This window comes from Cloeon dipterum, chromosome X, assembly GCF_949628265.1.
Source record: "Cloeon dipterum chromosome X, ieCloDipt1.1, whole genome shotgun sequence".
Classification (NCBI taxonomy): domain Eukaryota; kingdom Metazoa; phylum Arthropoda; class Insecta; order Ephemeroptera; family Baetidae; genus Cloeon; species Cloeon dipterum.
In genome coordinates, this window is record NC_088790.1 from 13,587,281 (window position 1) to 13,610,112 (window position 22,832).

General features: G+C 39.4%; 2 protein-coding genes across 8 annotated transcripts in view; one reads left to right on the forward strand and one right to left on the reverse strand.

Moving 5' to 3' along the window:
* The first annotated feature begins 568 nt into the window (after positions 1-568).
* LOC135944943 (SET and MYND domain-containing protein 4-like) lies at positions 569-11,270 on the forward strand. Of its 2 annotated transcripts, XM_065492206.1 has the most exons (10): positions 569-713; positions 5,682-5,931; positions 6,340-6,596; positions 6,924-7,122; positions 7,507-7,863; positions 8,190-8,365; positions 9,155-9,569; positions 10,328-10,532; positions 10,597-10,730; positions 11,033-11,270. In XM_065492206.1, exons 2-10 carry the CDS (start codon positions 5,780-5,782, stop codon positions 11,193-11,195), a joined length of 2,058 nt encoding a protein of 685 aa, XP_065348278.1. In that variant the 5' UTR covers positions 569-713; positions 5,682-5,779; the 3' UTR covers positions 11,196-11,270. The 2 variants fall into 2 exon arrangements, with proteins under 2 accessions (XP_065348278.1, XP_065348277.1); XM_065492205.1 differs by lacking the exon at positions 569-713 and having other exon boundaries at positions 5,579-5,931.
* An 85-nt stretch (positions 11,271-11,355) lies between these two features.
* Positions 11,356-22,832, reverse strand: part of LOC135944940 (uncharacterized) — a 31,136-nt gene continuing 19,659 nt past the window's right edge. For 4 of the 6 annotated variants that reach the window (XM_065492196.1, XM_065492192.1, XM_065492193.1 and 1 more), the window contains 13 exons: positions 21,588-22,645; positions 20,741-21,159; positions 20,138-20,253; positions 20,035-20,064; positions 18,340-19,950; positions 16,053-16,990; positions 15,099-15,313; positions 14,243-14,615; positions 13,809-13,931; positions 13,619-13,752; positions 13,469-13,559; positions 13,302-13,408; positions 11,356-12,205 (listed from right to left, as the gene is read on the reverse strand). In XM_065492196.1, coding sequence (XP_065348268.1) covers positions 11,958-12,205; positions 13,302-13,408; positions 13,469-13,559; positions 13,619-13,752; positions 13,809-13,931; positions 14,243-14,615; positions 15,099-15,313; positions 16,053-16,990; positions 18,340-19,950; positions 20,035-20,064; positions 20,138-20,253; positions 20,741-21,159; positions 21,588-22,645 — 5,463 coding nt within the window. In that variant the 3' untranslated portion in view covers positions 11,356-11,957. Of the gene's footprint in view, positions 12,206-13,301; positions 13,409-13,468; positions 13,560-13,618; positions 13,753-13,808; positions 13,932-14,242; positions 14,616-15,098; positions 15,314-15,450; positions 15,480-16,052; positions 16,991-18,339; positions 19,951-20,034; positions 20,065-20,137; positions 20,254-20,740; positions 21,160-21,587; positions 22,646-22,832 lie in introns of those variants that run through there. The other 2 variants (XM_065492195.1, XM_065492197.1) reach the window with 2 other exon arrangements.

A 22,832-nucleotide genomic window follows, 5' to 3' on the forward strand; every position in this document is an offset into this window, starting at 1 on the left:
GTTTTAAATATTAAGTTAATAAAATAATTCGGAGCAGAAAAAATCAAAATAACTATATCATTGAGAATGTACTAGAATGACAAAGTAATTCACGAGTGCGCAGCTTGCGACTCAATAAAATAGAATTTTAATGATACACAGATTTATAAAATTATTTGACTCCAGTTAGGGATAAAGGTTGAAGCTTATTGAGATATGCTTTCAATAGACAGTGACTCATAGAAACAATTTTTTTAAAGAACAATCATGCTTTTCATCTGCAAAATTAAAATCTGCAAAAAGAAATCATTTATACAAAATTTCAGCTTGTTTTTCGGACTAAATTTAACGGTTGCAAACGAATGGTGGCGGTGTTTATCTGATACTCTCATCTGCTTATTATGAAAACCCAATCCACTGCTTGTCGAATCTAAGAATAATAAAGCGGCCGGCCGCGTTTGCTGCCGGCGAAAACAATTTTATGGCAGATTGTTGCAATAATAATGGCAGTGCGTAAAACGCGGCGAGTCTTTAGAGATCACGAGATGAGCCAGAGCGCAGCATCCCAGCAGCAGCACCAATCATTGGCCAGGTCAAAACAGCTGCTGCGGATCCTGACGCCTTTGTTTAAACACATTATCGCGTTACTTTTTTATTATTTACTCTCTACCATGCAGCGCCGTGCTTAACTTAGGTCGTAAATCAACAGAAATGAAGTCATCGGTAACTGTGTGGTAAAAGTCAATCGCAGATTTTCATATTGCATAACTGTTATTTGTGTAGCTCGATCCAGACTTTTTTATGAAGGATGAATGTAATTAAATTCCAACATAATGTCAGAAGGCTATATTGTGTCACCTGGGGCATGAAAATATTTTGACACGGCGATGGTGAGTATTTATAAAAGAAATAAAAAGGGGAGTAAAATTATCGAATTTTGCAAATTGTTTCATCAGAAAAAATTGTTTTCTCGTAAAAACCGCGACCAGTCGTGGTTTAGAAATGGGGCAGCAATTTTTGCCACAAATTACCTCTAATCACTCTAATTTACATTTTTTTTCTTGAGAGCGAATTTAATAACAATTAAGACTTCATATATGTTAATTTATGGCTATTTAATTCAACTACTCCACTAGTTTTTGCCAATAAAGTCCGCCCGATTGAATTATGAGTATGCCACAGCTAGCTCCATAATATGACCAAGAGAAACATTTTTTTGTCCTAAAATCACTCTTGTGACTATGATCTTTTCCTTTTAATTCGATTTTTATCTTTATATTTAGGATGAAAACTCCCCTTTGAAATAAACCTGACGATATTAGTTAACTTCTGACAAAATTTTTTTAGGGTAAATTTTAAGCAAACTATTTTATTTTTTTATTTAACATGAATTTGCGCATGTTGGGATAAACTGTCTAGGAAATCAAGCATGTTAATTACCTTTTTCCCAAACTAACCAAGATATGTCCTAGTCAGTAATTAGACCAGAAGTGTCAATCCAAAATCTTTTGTTTATTGGTGAACTAGCATCTAGGTGGATTCCCAGGAGAGTCCCACTGTAGAACCTAGGAGAAATCCAATGTTTCCTAGGCATTCTCAGCACCGCAATTTTAAGAAATCAAATTTTCTAGAATTCTTAACTCTGCTTTTTAAATACGCTACTGTTTATTTCCTCAATATTCTGGCAAATACTTTTTGTCTAAGCTTTCAATTCAAATATTTTGCTATCGACTACTAGCTCTGACCTATTAAAGCATAAATTGCAAAACTTTACTATTATTGTCTCTAATGTATTAGTCCATTCGTTCCACTTTTTAGCTCCAGCAATATCAATCCTTGATAGAAAAATATTTCGCAGAAATATTCTGCCGGATAAACCACTAACCTATTGAGTAAAAAATAAACGCAATGCCTTTTGATAAGCATAAATAACTGCACGAGTATGCGGGTAGGCCACTTAACGGGCGATTGCGTGCGTTGCTCATTGAGTAATTGATGCACGCAATTTCATTGATACAAAGTTGGCAGAAACGGAGAATAATCGGCGACCTGCCACGGTCAGAGCTTAACAAACGAAATGCATCCTTGCATGTATGGCATTCAAATTGAATTTCAATTAAATGAAAAAATTTTGCGCACATGATTAATTTCACTTTTAACTGTGCACAAATAATTTCTTGAAAATTTTCAACCGTTAAGTAAAATGTAAAGTTATAAGTTATAAGCGTTAAAAATATAATTTAATGATTCAATTCATGTTCATTGCTGTAAAAATTGCTATTTATGTTGGTAACTTTTTTGTCACAAAATCGCACGAATGCAATTTTATTCAATTTTCTCGCGTTCAATTGCATGAGCTATGGAAAGAGAGTGTTTTGTATCTCCGAAAGGCCGTTCGTTCGTTCGTTTTGAACGTTAGTCGGTTTGTTTGTTTATTAGCACACACAGAGAGCAATATAATCCAGTGGCGTGTCCTCCGATCCCGTGCCTCTGACGAGCATTATAATTAAAAGCCGTTTATCCCGACGAGCTGGAACAACAACTAGTGCAGCTCCGACCGACCCACTGGCGTCTCGATTTTATTCGCCACTTGCCTCGTGTTTCTCAACAACAAAAACAAAGTTGCAATAATGATTGCGACCGCGACGTCCGATTAAGTCAATCTTTTTCCCACCTTTTCCGAGAAAAAAGTGCGTTTGTTTTCACGCTGACATTACAACACATGTGTCACGGACGATTAATTTAATTTCTTGTAAGGTGCATGACGATTTCCGAGGATTTTAATTACCATGTGAGCTTTGATTTACACCTTTTCCAATTGATATTGTTGCTACTTGGCTTTTAATAGCTTATAATCTTTAATTGTAGTGTCCATTGCAACTTAGTCAGGAGTAATCTAGGTGATTAATTATTCAAAAATTTGCCTTTTATCAAGAATTACGTTGCAACCTTCGCGTACCCAGACATTAATTCGGGTCGCAGGTCGCAGGACAGAACTTCCCAGTAGTTATACCCTCCCGGTGAAGCTGTGCCCTATCAGGATTATTTCTGACACCACCAACTTTAATTAGTTCCCAAAGTTGGAAATTAATGGAAGATTTTAAATTTACGTTAAAAGAATTACTTCTTATAAAACAAAAATTGAATTTAAATAACTTTATTATTTAATTTATTGGTTTAGAAAATTATATGGTGTGTATTTGATATTGATACTATTCACCGGCGAATTGACTCAATAAGAACAGAATTTGAATATCCGAATTACAAACAGGAATACAACATTAAATGAATTACTATTTCCAAGAATTGAATTTAAGACAGGATATTAACAAGCTCAATTAGATATTGATTTCTCACCACTCACTCTGCCAAATTAGAGATGGAACGTCTGCGGACGGGTTTCTCCCACACTTGCCTGAACTTATCGTGTGGATGAAAAACTCTCAAGTGACCAGAGGGATATTTGGTCTATGGTTTTAAAGTGGCAAGAGGGGGTGCCGCCCGATAGAACATAATGCACTGGTATGCGAGGTGAGGGTGCAGGTGCACTGGTTTGGGAACCCGAGATACATAACAACCAGGTGTTCCGAGGATTAAATACTTTAGATTGCAAAGCAACCAAAAAGATTACTTTAACATCTAGAAATCTTCTGTGCCATAAAAGGATGTGGAATTTCGGTAGTGAACATGTTTTGGTCATTGAAGAGATTACTTATTGTAGAGTATCCTTAAAAATAGTGAATGGAATTCATTGTGGTTAAATTTTATGAGATTTTCAATAGATCATTGCGGACATTCTGAAAATGAAAAATGTGCAAAAAGGTGTTTTTTCTGGTCTTGATATATTTTAATAAACAAACACATGTTATGAGGGCCGATGAAATTTTTACTTTTATTCATGCAGGCAAAAGTCTTCTAGCAATTTTATTGAGTAAAGAATAAATTAAATTCATTAACAGTTAAAAACTTTTATTTTGGATTTTTCCACTAAAACAGGTATGAAGATTTCCTTCTAGTCAGATCAGAAAATTCAGACCAATCAAATCATTAATGAGCTATTCGTAATATTCCCAGCATCACAGAAAAAATAAAAAAATATAACATTCTCGTATCAGATAGGAGAATGCCTCATGAATATCAACATGAATGAACATCTACAGGCTACGAAATTTAAATTAGAAACAAATATTTTTTTTTAAATTTCATTGATTGAGGTGTGTTAAAAGAGAATCGAGTACGGCGACGAAAAATTACACCAGATGCTGCGACCTACATTCTGTTTTGAACAATTGAAAGTCAGCATTTTTTCTTCTTGAATGAAATTAAGTAATTAAAAATCTAATTAAGCTGTACAACTTGTTGCTAGTGGCACATATTCAAATGGACAGACGTGAGCCTCTGGCAGACAGATTGAAGGGCAACCGCGCGGAATTTCCTTCTGTGTTTACTGAGCCGGGACTGCTTCAGACGTCGCACGCGAGTGTCAATAAGAAAAATATATCCTCATAAATTAGTCAACAGGCAGAATGCGTAATTGCGCGTTGGCTCTTTCTCCGCGCATGTACTTTAAATTAAAATCTTCTACGTGTTTACCCTGTCTGCAGCCCCAAGGTGATTTTGAACTGGAATTTGCGTTAGCATGCAGAGACGAGAAAATGCGTACAAACTGCGATATATTGGGAAAAGGACGACGACAATGTTTGCGAACGCTCAAATATGCCAGCAAAGTAAATGCCAATTAGCTGAAAATTTATAAATATTCATTGGAATTCACTCAATATTGACTGATATTAATGGCGGTTGGATGGGCAAGTCTTTCAAGGAGAGTTTACTGAAAAACATGAAACACTGTTGAAAAAATAAATTAACAAGGAAATGCTTTTTTTAGCCATAGAAATTTGCTTTAGTGAAACTTAAAATTCACCATCCTAAATTTATTCATGCAGAGCTTTGCCGTTCGGAAATTTATTAAATTTCATTAATTACGTGCGTGTGTATTTATTTTTTCTACTTTTTCATTGTTGGTTGCATTCATAGAGAGCAAAAATAAAGGTTAATACCTATTGAGCTGTAACATATTTTTAGGAGTTTGGTTTCTACTAAAAATGCATTTTTCTCACATTTAAATTCAACTTTAAGCAATATTGAATAATTAAGATATTTTTATTTAGTTTTATTTGATAAGTTATTTATACCTCACGTGCTTTCTTTCTCTTAAAATTTAATTTTGTAAAGTGCATGTGTAGTCTAGCGCACTTTGCATAATAATGACAAAAATTTCCTCAAATAATAAAAAATCCGGATTTTTTTACAAAATATATTGTACCATTCTGTCCGCCCTTTCGTCATAATTGAATTATTAAATTTTTTTGAATTTGAATCTGTTCCAGTCACTGGTTAGTTTAAATAAATTTAAAATCAAATATGTTCCACAAAATTCACATAGTTGCACATTTGAGAATAAATGTAAAGATTTTTATGAGTAGCCTAGTCTGGGATTTTATTTTTAAAAGATATCTAAATGAATAATTTCCCAAATAGATTATCCCGAGAACAAATTATTAGAAAATATTTCCCCTTTTCGCTTTAAGAACAGAAACAAACAATAGACGCCAGATGGGTTTAAATCGTATGAAAGGCACCCAAACACACGCACAAAACATACAAGCTTGTATATTTATAGCTCCGCGTTTTATTTTTAGAGGCTAAAATTTTGGCCGGCCCCTCACGGATCAGTCTGCGTTGTCTCTTTGCACCGTGTCAACTCTGCAGCTGATCGGAAGAAAATTAATTTGTAAAGATGAGCGGCAGGAAGCAGGGCAACCGGCGGGCCCCTCGCAAGCAGACCCAGCAGCAGCAGCGGGTGCCGCGAGATGTGGTCGATCACGACCCAAAGTACACATGGGCCTGTAGCTGGAGCACCGTGCAGTCAAACAAAGACGGCTTTTTCAAGTGAGTTAATATAATTTTTGCAAGGAAATTGAACAGTATCATTTGAAAAACTAAAAACATAGGATTAAAACAGATGGGTATAAAATTTGTTGATATCAAATGAGATGGTTTTGTATAACATTTTTTTGTATTAAAACAAAATTTTATCGTGAAATGCACATTTTAAATTTATTTGTATTTTATTAATTTTATTCTATACCTTTTGCAACATCAACTAATCCATGAAATTAAAATAAATAGCACGTGTTCCTTGATACTTCAGAGAATATTTTCTAAATATTTTAAGAGAAGAGGGAAAGCTCTATTCGATTGTAAAGTCTAGCCAAAAGTAAATTCATTTAGATTGTTTCGTTCCCGTTATTTTTATTTTGAATTAGGTTTATAATAAAAACAAATTTCCTGCTGCAGAGCGATATTTGAAGGATTCGAGGATTCGCTGAACAAGTCGCAGTTGTCCACGTTCGCAAATCTAGACAGCGATGCCCGTCGCGTTGCCTACCTATTGCGGCAGGAGCAGGTCGAGAATTTGAATCCCGTGCCGATGTTCAGACAGAAAAGTACCAAAGAGGCGATAGGTCTCATGCTGCAGGCTGAAAATATGATGGAAAAAGGAAATTCAGGCGGTGCTCTTAACATTCTCAGCATGGCCATTACCAAAGCCCCAGGTATTTTTCTTTTCCAAAAGTCTAAGTCTAAAGTCCTGATTTTTTTTTAAAACGTGCTATTTGGAAAATTGTCTAACTTTTTCACATGATCTTTTTAATTTTTTTTCGTTCTACAGAATGTGGACTTTTTTATTTTTGAATTTAATTTGGTTATAACAGTTAATAGATTAAAATTGACAAGAGATCGAATTTTAAATTTTTCTGTAGTTTAATTTTAAATACAAATTTTACTCAACACAATTTAATTATCTTTTTAGAAATAAAACATGCAGCGCTGTTCTAAAATTAGGACCATGCAACGGCTGAGAATGAATTACATTTTTGCAGGAAAGGAAGGAGAAGAGGGCGAGTTGGTGTGTCGTCTGTTGACCCTGCGCTCGAAGGCCCTTTCCGCGCTCGAGCAGCACGAGCTGGCACTCAAAGACACACAGACGGCCCTTTGCGTCGGCGTACCTGACCCTTTAGCCAGGGCCCAGCTGCTGCGCACGCAAGGCCACGCATACTTCTCGCTCGGCGATCAAATGAGGTGATAAATCGAATTGTGCGCGAGTGAGTGAGAGGCTCTTCTGCGTAGCAAAAAGCGCGTTTGCTTTCCTCAATAAATCAAAATGTTATGGCTTTCTCGTACCTTTATTCATTCTCTTTAAATTATCTGAGATTAAAATAAATGATGCCAATTTTTTACTAAATTTATCTTTTAGCTCAATTGATTGATATTATCTTACGTTAGGCTGTCTAATTTTTGGACTGTTTCATAATATTATATACAGCAAATAATTCTGGTTTATTTTTTATTGTTAAATCTGAAATATATCTTGGACTTCCAGCCGTAATAATACTAAATTCACCATTTTTTGTTTGATATTTCTGCAAAATAAAAATTATGTTATTCAACTATTTTTATTTTAAGGGCAAAACTGGCGTATATCAGCGCACAGAGATTGCTGGACCCGAAAAACTCTAAATCAAACCAACTCAAATTGGACCTAGACGAAGAAATTGCAGAATGCCTCAATGCTACGAAGAACAACTCGAAAAAGGACGACCACTCAGATGAAAATACCTGCCCAAAGCTGACTGGGGGAGAAAACCAAAGCATTCCAAACACTTCTCTGCTGCTGGGGGTGCAAGAAAGCGCCCAAACTGGACGATTTATTGTTGCCAAGAGCAAAGTCGACGCAGGGGACCTCATAGCCGCTGAGCCCGCCTATTGTTGCGTGCTGCTGCTCGATAAGGCTGGAACTCACTGCCACAACTGCTTGGCAAGGTAAACTCACGACAATTGATAACTGCCTTTTAGCTTACATGAACTTACAATGAAACAATACATACCATAAAGGCATAAGAAATTTTTTTGAAATGAAGGTTTGTATCTCTCATCAATGAAATTATAAATTTAAACGCTCGAAATCTGAAAAAATCCCGCATTTACGAAACATTTACGGTTTCGTATTTATTAAAACACTACACGGTTTATGATTTGGTACATGGATCATTTTGTGCCCCCCTATTTTTACTATTCTCAGAAAATAAAGAGAAATCTACACGAGAAAATATAATGCTGTCTACTTTTCACATGATAAAAATATACAGGTTAGTGGCGCCAATTGGCTGTCCTGAGTGCAGCGGAGTCGCGTTTTGCAGCCGCGAGTGCCAAAAGACGGCGTGCGACACTTATCACCGGATCGAGTGCCACTTCTTGAACCTCTTCATTGGTCTCGGCATGAGCATTCTCGCGCAACTAGCGCTTCGATTAGTCACACGAGCTGGTACTTATATATTAATTAATAATCTCTGAGATCAGTAGTTAATTGAAAGGGTGCTTGCATTTGGAGATTAAATCAAGAGGTAGTTGGATTTTACTTTTTATTCAGCAAAGAAATACAATATTTAAGACGGTAAATGAAGCTAAAAATCTAATTTAACGCAAGGGAGTCAAAGACTGGACCAAAATAAATTTCTTTGAAGACAACACATGAAATGGAAATTAATTTTCTAGGAAGATTGAGAATATTCCTAGATTGTACTGCTGTTACTGTGAAATAATTAAAAAACGTAGCAGTGCAGAGTATTATAAAAGTAAAGCATTCTTAACACTTTTTTTTAAAAAATCATTCCAGTAATGATCGAACAATCTAGGAAAATTTTCATTCCATCTTAAGATTTTTTCTTTTTTAACTTGGTGTTTGCCAAAAATGAATATCGAAATTTAATTTTTTTAGGTAGCAATTTTAAGACAATTTTTTTGAACACATATTATGTATTTAAAAATCACTCGCTTCACGAAGGCTTGCCGATTTGCTCAAATTATAGTTTCAAGAGAAATTTACCATTTTTCAAAGGGAATGTGGAGGAAATTATTGAGCATTGCAAAAGATTTTCAAAAGAAAAACACGGGAAAAACATTAGTAAAAACTTCAATCATAAAAGATTTCAAAAATGCAAAAATAACTAATTCTTGAGTAATAGTCAGTAGTGTAGGAATTAAAATCTTTAAAGAAATTGTTCGGCTTGTATGTACCATACAAACTACATTTCCAATTCTCAATCATCTGAAGGTTCTGCGAAAAAATTCCTTCACTTGTGGGACAGCGTTCATCGTCCAGCGGAGGGCGTGGAGGAGCAAAGCGTGTCCGACTACCGACGCCTCTTACGCCTGGTGCACCACCCTGAGAAGAGAGGGACGCGTGACTACCTGAGCCGCACCCTGATGGCCGTCTTCCTGCTCAAGTGTCTGCAGAAGAGCGGCCGCTTTTGGCCGCCGGACGAGAAGATCAGCGCCGAGGAAGAGCTGAAGGTGGCCGAGGCGCTGCTCAGGCACCTCTGCCTGCTGCAGTTTAACGCGCATGAGGTCTTTGAGACCCTGGCCTGGGACCGCACCAAGGTCAAAGGCACTAAGACACATTACATCGGCGTCGGCGTCTACCTCAGCATCGCTCTCTTCAACCATGACTGCAATCCGGCCGTCGCCAGGTGAGTTAAAAATTATATGAGCTGCTCACAATTTTCTTGATCTAATAAAAACTTCAGCTTTAATCTCGTTTTCTCTCCTTTTAATAATGTTTTGAAATATTATAAGAAGAAATTATTTTCCCCTCACTTTCCTTATATCCATGCAAATTGTTATAATAATCTTCAAAAAATGGAATACAAACAGCAAAATTTTCCTTTAAAATATTAATTTTTCTGTGTGTGGGCGGGTGTTCCTGGGCAATTACATTTGTTAAAATTAACATCAAGAAAATCTTGGCCCAGCTCTGCTTGGATTTACTCAGGATGGATAGCTATTTCGTGAAAATTTGTCTCGTTCATAATTGCATAGTTATCAATTAGAAATCCTGACTGAGTATGTTCGCGCAGAGAGCTGAGTCATTTCGTTAATTTCAATTTCATAAAATTTCCTGCGCTTTTCTTTCTTTCTCTTTCTGTATTCAAAATATATTTGTTGGGAAAATCCGTTTAGTATCTTGTATTTTCTCGCAAATCTTTTGTTTTTAATACCAGTTAAACCTGAGTGACTTTTTCCAAATATACGTAAAAAATAGGTTTTTAAATGAGTGAACTTATATATAAGCAACACAAATCGCCAAGAGAAGTCCTAAAATAACCACAGATTTTCGGAAATTGACTAAAAATATGAATAATATGCCGCTCCAAATTTATTAAGAGTGTTCAGTGAATACTATCAAAATGAGATCTGCCCGAATGAAATATTTCATTTCTCTTTGTAGGACTTTCAGCGGCACGAAAATGCTGCTGCACGCGTTGCGACCGCTGCACCCCGGCGAGATGGTGGGCGAGAACTATGGCCCAATGTTCTCGAACAAGACGCGTGCAGAGCGACAGAGGAGCCTGAGGGCCAGGTATTGGTTCGACTGTGCCTGCCAGGCGTGCTCCGAAAACTGGAACACCTTCGATCAGGGAATCAAGTCACCGGTTAGTAAAGGAAAACCGCGAGAAAGAGTCTTTGTAAATAATAAACTGCGGTTGATTGCTAAAGGACAAGACTCAGGCCTTGCAGAAAATGTTCGACATGGGCTTCGAGGCCATGGAAGCCGGAAAATTGGAAGGCGCCGTCTACCTGCTCAGCCAGTTCATCAACACCATTGATGGTGACGTTACCATGCCCGACAGGTAGTAAAGGATATTTTTTACTGGTCGAAAATTTATTGAAGTATTCTTAGACTACATTTTTTACTATTTTTTTCCTATTTGAATCAAGATTCGCAATGTCCCCCATTTGTCCAGGAAAGATCTAATAATATTATGCATTCACATATTTTTCTGGAACACTCATTCCTGGTTAATCAAAATTAGGAAAATTGATAAAATATTGTGCAAACTGGTATCCCAAAATCTTTCTAATTTGTAAGTAGTAAGATGTAATTTTCAGGGTCAAATTTAAAAATAAATCACTTCTATATTATATGTAACAGAGAAGTATGCTTGTCCATCGATGCGTTACGTCTGTGCTTGATGAATTTGTGGGGAAATGTGGTCGTAATCCAGCCTCTGAAGAGTGAAGAGAAAATCCAGAGAACGTTAGATGAAAGCACTGTTCAAATAACTGAACTTCTCACTTTGGAAGATGTGAAATAAAGGCTTCAATTTTAATTTTAAAGTAATTTTAAATAAATAAATCAGACTTTATAATAAATTATGATGAAATTTAAATTGGTTTTTTCATTTCACATACAACACGAATCAATTCTTGTTAAAAATCCCACTCAAAATTGGAAAGAGAAAAGAAAATCAGGTATTGGGTTGTTTTGTTCATTTATTCTATGACAGTCTTCTTTTAGCATTTATTTCTATTTGAAACGTTCTGCTGGGAAATTGAAATTACATTATTGGAAGATGAACAGTTGTCAAGATCTGGCGTGTGGTTATCTCGACCACATTGACAAAATTAAATTAAAGACATTCTCGTATTGCACTCTTCTACATGAAAATTCTGTCAGGGGTGCTCAAGCAAGGGGAACTTGGTTCTGTTATAAAGGAATTAATCTTTTATGGGTCCCGTTTATGAAACGTGAAAAATTGTTCATTAGTGTAAATACACGCAACATCTAGTGCTCAAAGTTTTAAACAGACACAAACGCGTGCAGCACATTGGCACATAACAACTTAGGAGATACGCTGGAGATAGTAATTAGATCCTGGCAAAACTTAATTCTTAAGACTGGAGAGGCACATACGGAAAGTCCACTCGCAACTGTATTTGCTGGGAGTCTTGTTGAACACTATTTTCTGGCAGCATTAAGATTAACCGACAAGCACAGGCCAGTCGCAGCGTGAAAAGAAAACTTTCATAGTTGGGGGGAAAAGGCGAAATAATTGCGGGCCTAACAAGTGCCGGAATCATGAAGAGGCGGAACTGCCGCTGGTAGACGGCTCCGACTGTCTCAACTCTCGAAGGTCGAGCGGCCGGCGCTTGGAGCCTCTAACGGTCTTGGTACTCAGCTGCTGCAACGCGGCGAACGCCTTGATGCGGATTTCCTCATCCTTGTTTGCTGTTGAATCGCTTGGTTGCGCGCTGCCGCTGCTCTGCGGCAGGCCCTCATCAGGCACATTTGACACACCCACATCCTGCTGGCCCAACCGTAATCCTGTTGACAAACGCACATACTTTCCATTAGATTTAACAACGTGAATTTCTTTTGACAACAAAAATATAATATGCAGCAATATTTTTATACTTGAGGAACAGTTCAGATTTTCTAAAATTTTCCAACAAAAAGGTACCAAGGGAAAATCGGTTCACCTCTATTGAGATGGGCGACTCCCTGATAAAAAAAAACAACTCGCGAAAACTCTGCGTCCCAATAACATCGCGTATGAAAAACATGGGCGCACGGGCCTCTTAACATATAATAGTAAATTTTTTGTAAGAAGCTTTCAAATTAAGCATTATTTTGGCTACTTAAAAAAATATAAGTAAATTATAAATGGATTTTCCAGGACATTGGATAGATGGATATTTATTTTGTCCAGAATATGCTTCAATTGAAAATTTCATAAGCCTCCCGAATTTTCCAAGATTTTAGCTCTAGCACTCATAACCACTATTTTTATAGCCAAAGATTTTTTTTTTGTAAATTTAGATTAAAAATTTCAAGATTTATAAATTAACCCAGTTGCTTTTAAAACCGTAGTAAGTCTCAAATATTAGGATTTGAACGTGAACATAACTCGAAAACCATGTATGCGGAAAATTTTCTGTGGCAAATTCTCGCTTTACAGACACATTAGGATGGAACAATAATTTTTTTATTAATAGATGTGCTCTCCTTATGAACAAAAACCTGAATGAATCTCCCATGTGTTCCCACATTCATGTACTAATTGAATTTGTAAGTCTTGAAATAGTTAAATCCACACTTCATAAACATCAGTAGTCCACATACAGCTTAGTTTGAGCTTGCCAGAAAATTTTATGGTTAGCTAATAATCAAAACTATAAATGACTATGATTAATATATGGCTGCTATTAAACCTTTACATCATTTTGTAATAAGCATAAGTTTTACTTCATCCCTTGAAGTATTTTCTGCACGAGGAAAATTGTACACAAGCCCTTAGAAATAGTAAATTCTTTTATGTTCACTTTTCTTAAGGCTGCTTGCGTTTAGAGCTTTTGATATATTAAAGTTATGGCATCCTTTAATTATTACAATAATGACAATAGAGAATATAGATTCTTACCTGGGACATTAATAAAGTACTTCTTATTCATTACGACTCGAGGATTTTGCCGCTCAAGTTTCAGGTAATAGAACAGTTCTGTGGTGAAGGGAGTGACGACCCATTCCCTGCGGAACAAACACAACTCAGCAATCTGATTATTTAAGACATTAGGCAGAAGAACTTACGTGTGCTGAGTCTTGAGGTGCCGGCAAAGCGAGTGGAAGTGCTTTACCACGCCGACGCAGATTGGACACTGCATGTCTGGGCCTGACGGTTCTGATAGCACAAAACATTAGCTTCATATTGCTCAGAATGAAACGCGACAACGGGCTTACCTGGAAGAATAGGATCGTAGTCTTGGTTTTCAGGAAACAGCGGAGGCCTGTCCGCGTCGTCCGTCCTGGGTTGCTCTTTGGGAGCTGTCGACGCCTTTCGCATCTTGTTGATCACAGCTTCCAAAGACTCTTCACTAAGCAAAAGAAATGGAGCTAGTTACAATTTAAAAAAGGCATTCTAAAAAGTCACCTCTCTGGTGCCTTGTCAGAGACGGGCTTGATGGCCTGCTTGGCTATAGCAGTAAGGGTAAGGGGTGTGTCCAGGTTTATGAGCGGGGTTCTAGGATTGATTGAGTCTTTTGACAAACTCTCACTGAAAATTGAAATAGAAGTTATTCAAGACGTCACTTTCCAAACTGCACAAGAAAGATATTTTATTATTTTAGGATTCATGAACAAGGTTTTTGGGTACCAAGAAATCCTTAATTTTTATTCTCCCGAAACTGCCACTAGAAATTAACATACAACTTAAAAATCCACCTCTAGCCTAGTTTTATTTTTATTTCCTCAGATTTTTTAGATTTCTTTTAACAGCAAATTTTTAAGATCAAGACACCCAGTTTAAATATTTTTTGGCTTGGTTTATCAAAAAAAGTCACAATGTGAAACCAGTAATGGACTCACGAATGCTGCTTCTCGACGGGAGGCAGCGGCACTTTGCCCAGGAGGTTAGTGAGGGCGCGGTCGAGCAGGCCGCCGAGGGCCGTAGTCATCTTTTCCTTGAGGCCGTTACTTGTACTGGATGACGCCTCCGACTTGCTCTTGACGTGCCGCTGGTGTATGTGCGTATTCAGCGCCATCATGTCCGTGTAAAGCTCCTTGCACACGAAGCACGCGATCTTGCGCTTCTTCTGCGCGCACTCGTCGGCCACGGCACCAGCCGCCGCACGCAGCACGCCGCTCCGCGTGCCGCCAGCATGGTGTAGAACGTTGGCTGCTGCCAGACCCACTAGCAGGCAGTCACGCTCACGTGCGACCTGGTCGGTCAACTTGACAGCTGAAATGAGACAACAAAATCGTGAAGTGACATTTTAACTGGCTATTGTGCTTCTTCCGAAGCTGTTATTTTTTAATAGATAGAAGAGATATAGATATAGAGGTTTAAAATTTCTTGATCACAATTATTTTTAGTTAGATTTACACAACAAACTAAAGTAGAGGTAAATTTTTTTTTTTCAAATTTTACTGAATTTAATATCATTGTAAAAAACCAGTGATGTATATTTTCAAACAATAGTTTTTTTCTGATTTTAGACCATTTTAGAGAAATGAATGAGTTTAATATCCACAACTCTAGTAAAGACTAAATAGGTACGATGATTTACTTGAAATCAATTTTTCGATGCTCTTTGAGAAAAACTAATTGACTTAAATTTTATGTCCCGTCCCCTAGTAGTTTTTCCAGGACCACCAGCAGCCCTTTGGTGGTCTTTGGAAAACTTGATCTCTTATCTCTTAGACAGCAAAAGTTTGAACTCACTGTTGTTACCGTCGGTTTCTAAAAGCTTGGTGCCTTTGATCTTGTGAGCCCACGCGATGTGGGTCTCAACAGCCTGTAGTCCCAGGAAGTGCTTGTTGCACATGGGGCAGACCATTTCCTTCTGTCCGTATATGGTGAGCAGGGTGGTCGAGTTGTTGCCCATTTGTCCACCCTCGTCTGGAATCTCGGCCGCCTCGTCTAGTGACACGTTAGACCTGCGAACGACACGACAGGTTTAATTCTGCGCCCGAGCAAGAGAAATGATAACACGGCAAAAATCAGAGAGGAGGCAGGCAGAGAGATGCGGGCTCTAACTCTACAATGACCATGCTCAAGTGACCACTAGAATTACCTTTCGACCTTCCTTTCAACAGACTCAGTCTTTGAGAACAAAGCAAACACGTGTCTAGTTAGAGAAAGTGATTCATGTTTGCACCGGTTCTAAGTAGTAATTCAATTGGGCTCCCAATGTTAGTGAAAACCGGGTTTGCAAACATGGGTGGTAAATCGGGCAATGGATTGGGAATTTCCGACGATGATTTTTTTCCTAATTTTGATTATTTCCGAGAGTAAAAACCAGCAAAATCACTTAAATTTTATCTTATAACTCTCTTTCAAGTAACAGCTATTTAAAATATGCAATACCATTGAAAACGTGATATGATAATGGCAAAATAAAAACAGTAGGAAACATTGGTAGACTAATTGTTGGCTCCAAATCCATCTATTTGCCAAAACACCGTCTAAAATCCCAACCCTACTGGCGAACAAGGTTGCAAAAATTCGGTTATTAAAATATTATTATTATTTTAAATCACTGCCTACTATGAAAAAGCGTATGATGCGAATTTTGGCAGCCATAGTTATCATTAAAAATAACGATAACTATAAAATCTTTAGAAAATTAGCTGTTTGTAGGTGGAAAAATGCCCTCAAAGACAAAAGAAAACTTACTTGGCGGCGGCGATGAAAGCATAATCTCTGACAGGCTCAGGCATTTGTTGCGCGGTGACCTGATTGTCCAGGTCCATCAGTTCAGCGTCCTCAAGCGGTTCAATAGGTCCAGTGGCGTTGGCCAGGTTGACAAGCGTGACTTGGCCGACGGCGGCGGAGGTGGACGCGTCATACGTGCTCGAGTTGTCATAGACAAAGTTCTGACAGGCGAGGCCACCCCCCAGATTCTCCAGAATCGCCATGTCCTCATCGGTGGCGCCCATTGCCTCCTGGATCTGCTTCAGCGACTGCTGTCCCTCAAAGTTGCCTATCAGGTAGGGGTTATTGAACGCCTGGGGCTCTGCGTAGTGACCCATCGCGTCGGCCCCAATGTTGCCGATGACATACGGGTTCTCCAGCTCCGCGGGCGGTGCCACCATTGGCGGTGGCACTGGTGGGGGCGATGGGGGTTGGAAGGAGGAACGATTGCTCGTCCAGTTAGGTACAGAGTCGCGAACGGCGTCAAAATCAAACTTGGGTGGTGGCGGCAGTTTTTCCGGCCGCTGCCATTCCTCTTCATCCTCATCGTCCGAATGATCCACGGTGTCAGGGGCGGGAGGCGTTGGCTGTATGGACTTTTCCTTAGGCTCTTCCAACTCTCTGGTTCTCTCCTCCATTGAGTTTATCAGCTCTGCGGGAAACGGTGGCTCTGGCTCCTCGTCAGGTGGACATGGTGAGTTGGGAGGCGGCGGGGGTGGCATGTACTCCTTCTCCTCCTTGATGGCCGGGAAAGAGATTTCCTCCACCTCCTTGTTCTCCGCGACGCTGTTCTCTGACACGGCGGGCTTGTCAGCGCCCTCAGCAGCGGCATCGTTCAGGTGCTCCACAGTTTTGAGGTAGTTGACGGCGGTCGAGAAGCCTTCATTGTTCGCTACCGGGGATTCAGGAGAAGATTCAGTCTGGGGAAAAAAGGGAAATTTAAAACTCAACATTTTAGATTCAACATAATTAGATTCAACCCTAACATTAAACCTATTTTTGTCAGTGAAAATAAGTATTTCTTGAGAACAGATCTATGTTTGTAATGCCTAGACAATGGTATGAGCTTCTTCGCGGCCAAAAATAATTATCTAAATGACAAAAATGAAGCGTGAAACATGTTCAAAGAATGGTTTCAATCTATTTAAATCAAAGTAAAACTTCGGTCTAATAAACATAGTGAAGAGAGGCAAGTGGCCCTTGAGTGGGCGGGGTCCCTGTGCGGCCTGGTGCGCCCATGTTATCCGTTCGCGGTGTTATTGGGACCCGGGTTTCAGCATTCGTGCTAGTGCAGTGAGCGCCCTTCCCGGTCCGAGAGGACAGGGATAAAAAGAGCAAAAAAAAATATGCAACCATAAAATGTAACCGTTTACGTGTCTAAGCACCATCTCTCTTCCGAATTCTCTTGACTTACAACGCACTTATTACATTCATGAAACGACATTACTTTATATACACATCAAAAGATCACTTTATTCATGCGTTTGCTTTTCCTGTCTGGAAAACGACAGATTTATCTGCTAGCCTTCCTCACCTGTTTAATTTTTCATTTGGCAATGTACCTCTTCTTAAAATATTTTTTGACTAGAGTGAGAATGTATTAAGTTATAATTAAAAACTGATTTTAATGCAATAAAATGGAACATTTATTTCTTAAATGAATTGTAAAAGACAGAACTTGTAGTTCTTTTTCGTTTTGTTTGCTTTTTAGCAAAGGTGCTGCACTGGCACTTGACACTATTGCTTCCTTTTGTCTTGAAATGTCTTCATTGTTGATGTTTCGTAATTTTGGGTATGGCATCTGAACCAACGCCTTAACCTTGTCAGATTAATTTTGAAAACATATTTTCATGATAAAGGCTCGATTGTGCAAGGTATGACATTTGCTATCATTTGAATTCGCATGCCTAACTAGTTTTTGCTTGCCAGTTCTTTCCTGTGAAAATATTGTGTAATAAATACTAAACTTTCTATCTTGGATACTACAGAAAGAGTAATATCTAATAATTTTGTTCCGTACCCTTTATGGGTTCCCAAGTTTTTACCAAGTGGTATTTGCCAGAAAAGTGAAATTTTTATCATAGTACACTGAGTAAGAAGTAGTAGAAATTGTGCCCCGCAGCAAAAAATAACTGGTAAATACCGGTAATTACCACTGGAAAATACCACCTGGTATGGTAAAAATATGAAAATCTTGTAAATTCCGACCCTGTACCCTTAACGAGAATAATAATTTTTTTAATCCTAAATTGTGAATAAAATGTCCTACCTCAGCCTGAGCGTTGATGCCCTTGACTCTGTTCAAGTGCCTCAGCGTCTTCAAGTGCTTTTGGTAATTGAAAGGGGTTGAGAAACCTCTGCTGCAAGGGTCGCAATGAATCTTGAGCTCATCACTGCGCTTCGCCTTTTTCTTCTTAGCAACCTCGTCAGATTCCTCAGACAGGACTTGCTCTTTGGCAGACGGATTGGAATCAAGCTTTGGCTTTTTCTTGGAACCAGCTTCTGTCTCGTCGCTAGCTGCCTTTTTCTTACTGATTTTCTCTTTGGGTTCTGACAAAGGCACTTTGCAAGCGTCTTGCGCAAGAGAAGCAGCTGCTTCCAATTTCGCGGCCTTTTTCTTTTTGATTACTTGAGACAGAGGAATGTTGTCCTCCAAATCTTCCTCCATATCTTCAGGGACCTTCCTCTTGGACACTCCATCCTTATTCTTTTTAACTTTCTTAGCAGGAGCTTCACCATTCGCCTGTTCAGACCTCCTTCTCTTTGATTCTTTTTTGATCTTGGCGCTCTCATCTTTCTTGTTGTTAACTGTATCCACTTCAACCTTGAGTTCATCAGCAGCTGATGGCATCATTGGGCTGCTTGGATTGGAGTCTACAAAAGCGGCCGACTTAATTTGCTTTTTAACTTTTTTTCCTTGTTTTTTATTCGGCTTATCTATTTCTACTGACAAGCTTTCATTGGCTGTCACCTCAGGTGCAACCTCCGCCTCCTTGTGCTCAACAGGCAACGTCTCCTCGACCACCATAACCTTTTTGGAATTGGCTTTCTTGGGCCTGGACAGAGTCGGTTCAGAGGCCAAAATTACCAAGTTAGCCAGCTCCCTCTTCAGCTTGGTCTTAGGTTTCAACACTGCGTCCTCGCTCTTTGCCTTCTTAAAAGCCGCAACTGTGAGGAAGTTTTTCTTGGTAGCGTTTTTTCGAATGAAGAAAGGCTTGCCCTTGCCACGTTTCCTCCTCTTTGGCTTGTTGGAGTCCAGCTCAAGTTCAGGAGCGTCCGCCGATTCAGAGCTCGCGTCCGACTGCTTGGACAGCTCCGACGCACGCTTCCTGAACACCTTGGCACGGTTGGTGATCTCTGAAGGGCTTTCATTGCAGTTTGAAGCGTGTCTCTCCAGCAGTTTGCTTGATGTAAATGTCGAGTAGCAAATGGGACAAGAGTCTACCGCCTGCACTTGGCTCGCCTGCTTCTTGGCGATGTTTTTCGGCTCAAGCGGGCAGCTCTTTAAGTGCCTCTGCAGCGATGCGAAATTCAAAAGACCCTTCTCGCAGTAACGACAGTCAATGGGCGCTTTACGGTCCAGCTCAGGTCCAAACTCAACCAGCTTTTCAGTCTTTTTTGGCTCCTCCACCTCAACAGGCTTCTCCTCTGCAATGGCAGGCTCGACAGTCTTTATGGACTTCTTCTTCTTAGGTTTAATGTTCATGGGAGGCATTGGAATGGGGGGAGTCTTCTCAAGCGCCTTTATGGCCACCTTTGGTGGTTTGTCCACAGATTCAGATGACGATCTGCGCTCAGCAATGCTGGAAGTCGACGGCTGGGGTTGTTTAGGAACAAAGCGTGACTTTGAGGCTTTGACGCCAACAGCTATGGGTCGCAACTGTAATTAAATAAGAGAAGCAATGAATGCAACGAAGAGCGCAGACACGATTTTACCACATCACAACACCAATCAATAGTGTACCTTGATAAATCTTTTCCTAAGCATTCGTGACTGCATGGAAACAAGGATTTCAATTAAAAGCAAAAAGTGGAACGCGGGTCAAGAGAGAAATGGTGAAACTTACGCTGTGAATGGTTGCCTGACTTCTTGTTTTGATTTCATCTTCGTTGAAGTTGATGAGACGCCTAGTACCTCCTCGTTTGCCAGGCATATTGGAAAGTATCTTATCCATCGTTTCTCCTGCAAGAAAAACATTCTAATGTTAAAAACAAAGGGTTTGGGATTAGGGGGAAGACCTTTTGCAGCTGTTGTCATTTAATTGGATGATTAAAATATTGCCATGCACTGATTGAAAGTATCAATATGGTTCAAGACTGATTGAACTTAATCCTATAATATAACCAATGAGGAATGTTAAATATTAAGTTTCAACTTCTAATTAAGCACTAACAGGACTGTGAACCAACTATTCCAAGTGATTGAAAACACTCAGAGACAAGATTAAAAGGGTTCTGATGAATGACAGAATGGCTTTCTAATTGGTTTTATCAGTTTGTGTTTTTTTGCAACAATTTGATGAGACTATTTTGGTTAAGCGATGACTACAATTCGTGAGCACCATAATTCATCTGTGTTAAATAGAATTCAAGTGTTAAAGAAATGTTGAAAAAAAAAGAAAACAGATTTAAGTATGAAATATTTGTCAGTTGAATCATAAAATACATACTATCTCGTTTGCGCTTCTTAGTTTCAGTCTTAACAGGACTCATTGGTGAACGGTTCATGCCCCTGCGCGCCCTGCGGCGGGTGTTGAAGGGTCGCCATGGCTTTCGCCGCTTGGTGCTGGCCAGCATCCAGGTGATGTCGCCGCCACACTCGAGCATGTGCTTGTGCAGGTCAGGCTTGTTGGCGCACACCTTTCCGCACTTGGTGCACGGACAATCGGCGGCCAAGGTCTGTGGCAGCTCTGGAGCGCTGCCGCACGCGCCCACGCGGTTCAATGAGCGGTGAAAGAGGTCTTCGGGAAGAGACACGTCCAATGGCACATCTGAGTACGTGGCCAACACATTCGGGTGCTGGTCCCTGGCATGGTCGTCCAGGTCGTCCAGATCCGAGAACTGCTTTGTGCACACATGGCATATGTACCTGTAAAAATTCGTGAGTTCGCTTCTTTTTTGTAAAAATCTGAAAAGAAAAATGGTTGAAAATATCAGAGTTGCCCACCTACGCATGTTCCCCTCTGATAAATGATTAAGTTGAGAGACAGGAAAGTGGTTGAAGGTTAAGAGCCTTGATACAACAGTTATGAGATATGGGCGATAAATTTAAAATTCTGATTGTTTTATTAAAATAGCAGCTGACTAAATTCATGAAATCTAGGCCGACTTGAACTTCTCCACATTTAAACTTTCTTCTCTTGCACAGAGAATTGTAAAAAAATATATAACTGTTTTTTGTGCCAAATACATCCTGATTATTTTTCACATCTCTAATTGTTGACCGAAACTGTGATGTTTTATGACCAGAGTAAAAATAAATCCAAACCACCAAATGAGAAATAAATGAATAAATACCTTCTAGGCCGAGTCCAGTCACCAGTAAAGCCTTCCTCCAGAATCTCGCCAGCACGCATTTCACTCTGCTTCTTGTTCTTCCGCGACCTCCTCTCTGGTAGCACCTGGAAACTAGCTTGGCCTAGCTCGAGGCTCTGAAGAACGACAGCAAAGTCTTCAGAGGTGTTAGGATTATTTCTTGTAGGACGTGACGAAGACTTCCTGGGCTTCTTTTCGCTGTTGCTAAGCTGCTTGCGTTTGGCGGGACGACTCCTCCTCTTCACATCTTCCTGCATGTCAAGACTAAGCTGGGTTAAGTCTCCTGGAGTCTTTGGAGTCATGGGTCTTTGACCACAGAACAGTATTGGCCGGCTGTTGCTCTCTTGCGCGGGCTCAGAAGTAGTGGATTTGACCTTAGGCAGCTTTCCTGTGGTTTTTATAGCTGGCTTTTTGGGCGCCTTTGGCGCTGCCTTGCGTGACTTTGGCTTGGGTGCCTGTTTTGCAACCTTTGGCTTTACTGAGAGTTCTTTCTTAACAGGTACAGGTGCCTTGACCACCTCCTCAACTGTGGCTTTGGCTTCAATTGCGTTTTCTGTCACGACAGCCGTTTCTTGGGGTTTCTCTACCTCTTTGGGCGTTTCCTGAGGGTTTTCTTTCGGCTTTGAATGCTCAACTATTTTTTCAGTTAACTTGAGTGCTTCTACAGGCTTCTCTACTACCTTGGGTAGTTCTTTTGTTATTACCGTAACAACTGTTTTCGGCTTCACCTTTGAAGCAGCCTTCTTCCTTTTCTCAGATTTGTTTCCTGATTTCAGTATGATTTTCAGTGGGTGCTTCTTTTTTTCAGTCGGTTTTTTAGGTTGCATTGGCTTTGGCAGAGCCTCTTGAGGGCCAGGCACCTTCAGAATTACTAAAGAGGGGCCTTCTGGTCTGTCTTCAGTTTCAGGCGGAAGCGCGGATATGGTCACTTCACGAGTCAGGGCAACCGTCTGATTGCCTGCAGCAAGGTTTGGCAGGGAAAATTCCTCCTCAACAGCACTTGGTTTTTGAGCAGCCAAAACATCTTCCTTATTGTTTTTCTGAGAAATTAAAGGAGAAAATTGGTGAAAACCTTTTGAAAAGTCTTGATTTTGTCTGTAATTTAATATGAAAATTATGGTAAAAACTGGTTTAGTAATAATGCAGTCTTGTGAAATGAGTTTAAATCTAAAATCATCATTTTTAAAATAATTATACATATTCAGATGCAAGGAGATTATGAAATTT

What these genes read in the sequence shown, in the direction of transcription:
- LOC135944943 (XM_065492206.1), top strand. Translation starts at nt 5,780, where the DNA reads ATGAGCGGCAGGAAGCAGGGCAACCGGCGGGCCCCTCGCAAGCAGACC. An exon ending in TGCAATCCGGCCGTCGCCAG is followed by an intron (nt 9,570 to 10,327) that starts GTGAGTTAAAAA and finishes TTCTCTTTGTAG; the next exon opens with GACTTTCAGCGGCACGAAAA. An exon ending in ATCAGGGAATCAAGTCACCG is followed by an intron (nt 10,533 to 10,596) that starts GTTAGTAAAGGA and finishes TGATTGCTAAAG; the next exon opens with GACAAGACTCAGGCCTTGCA.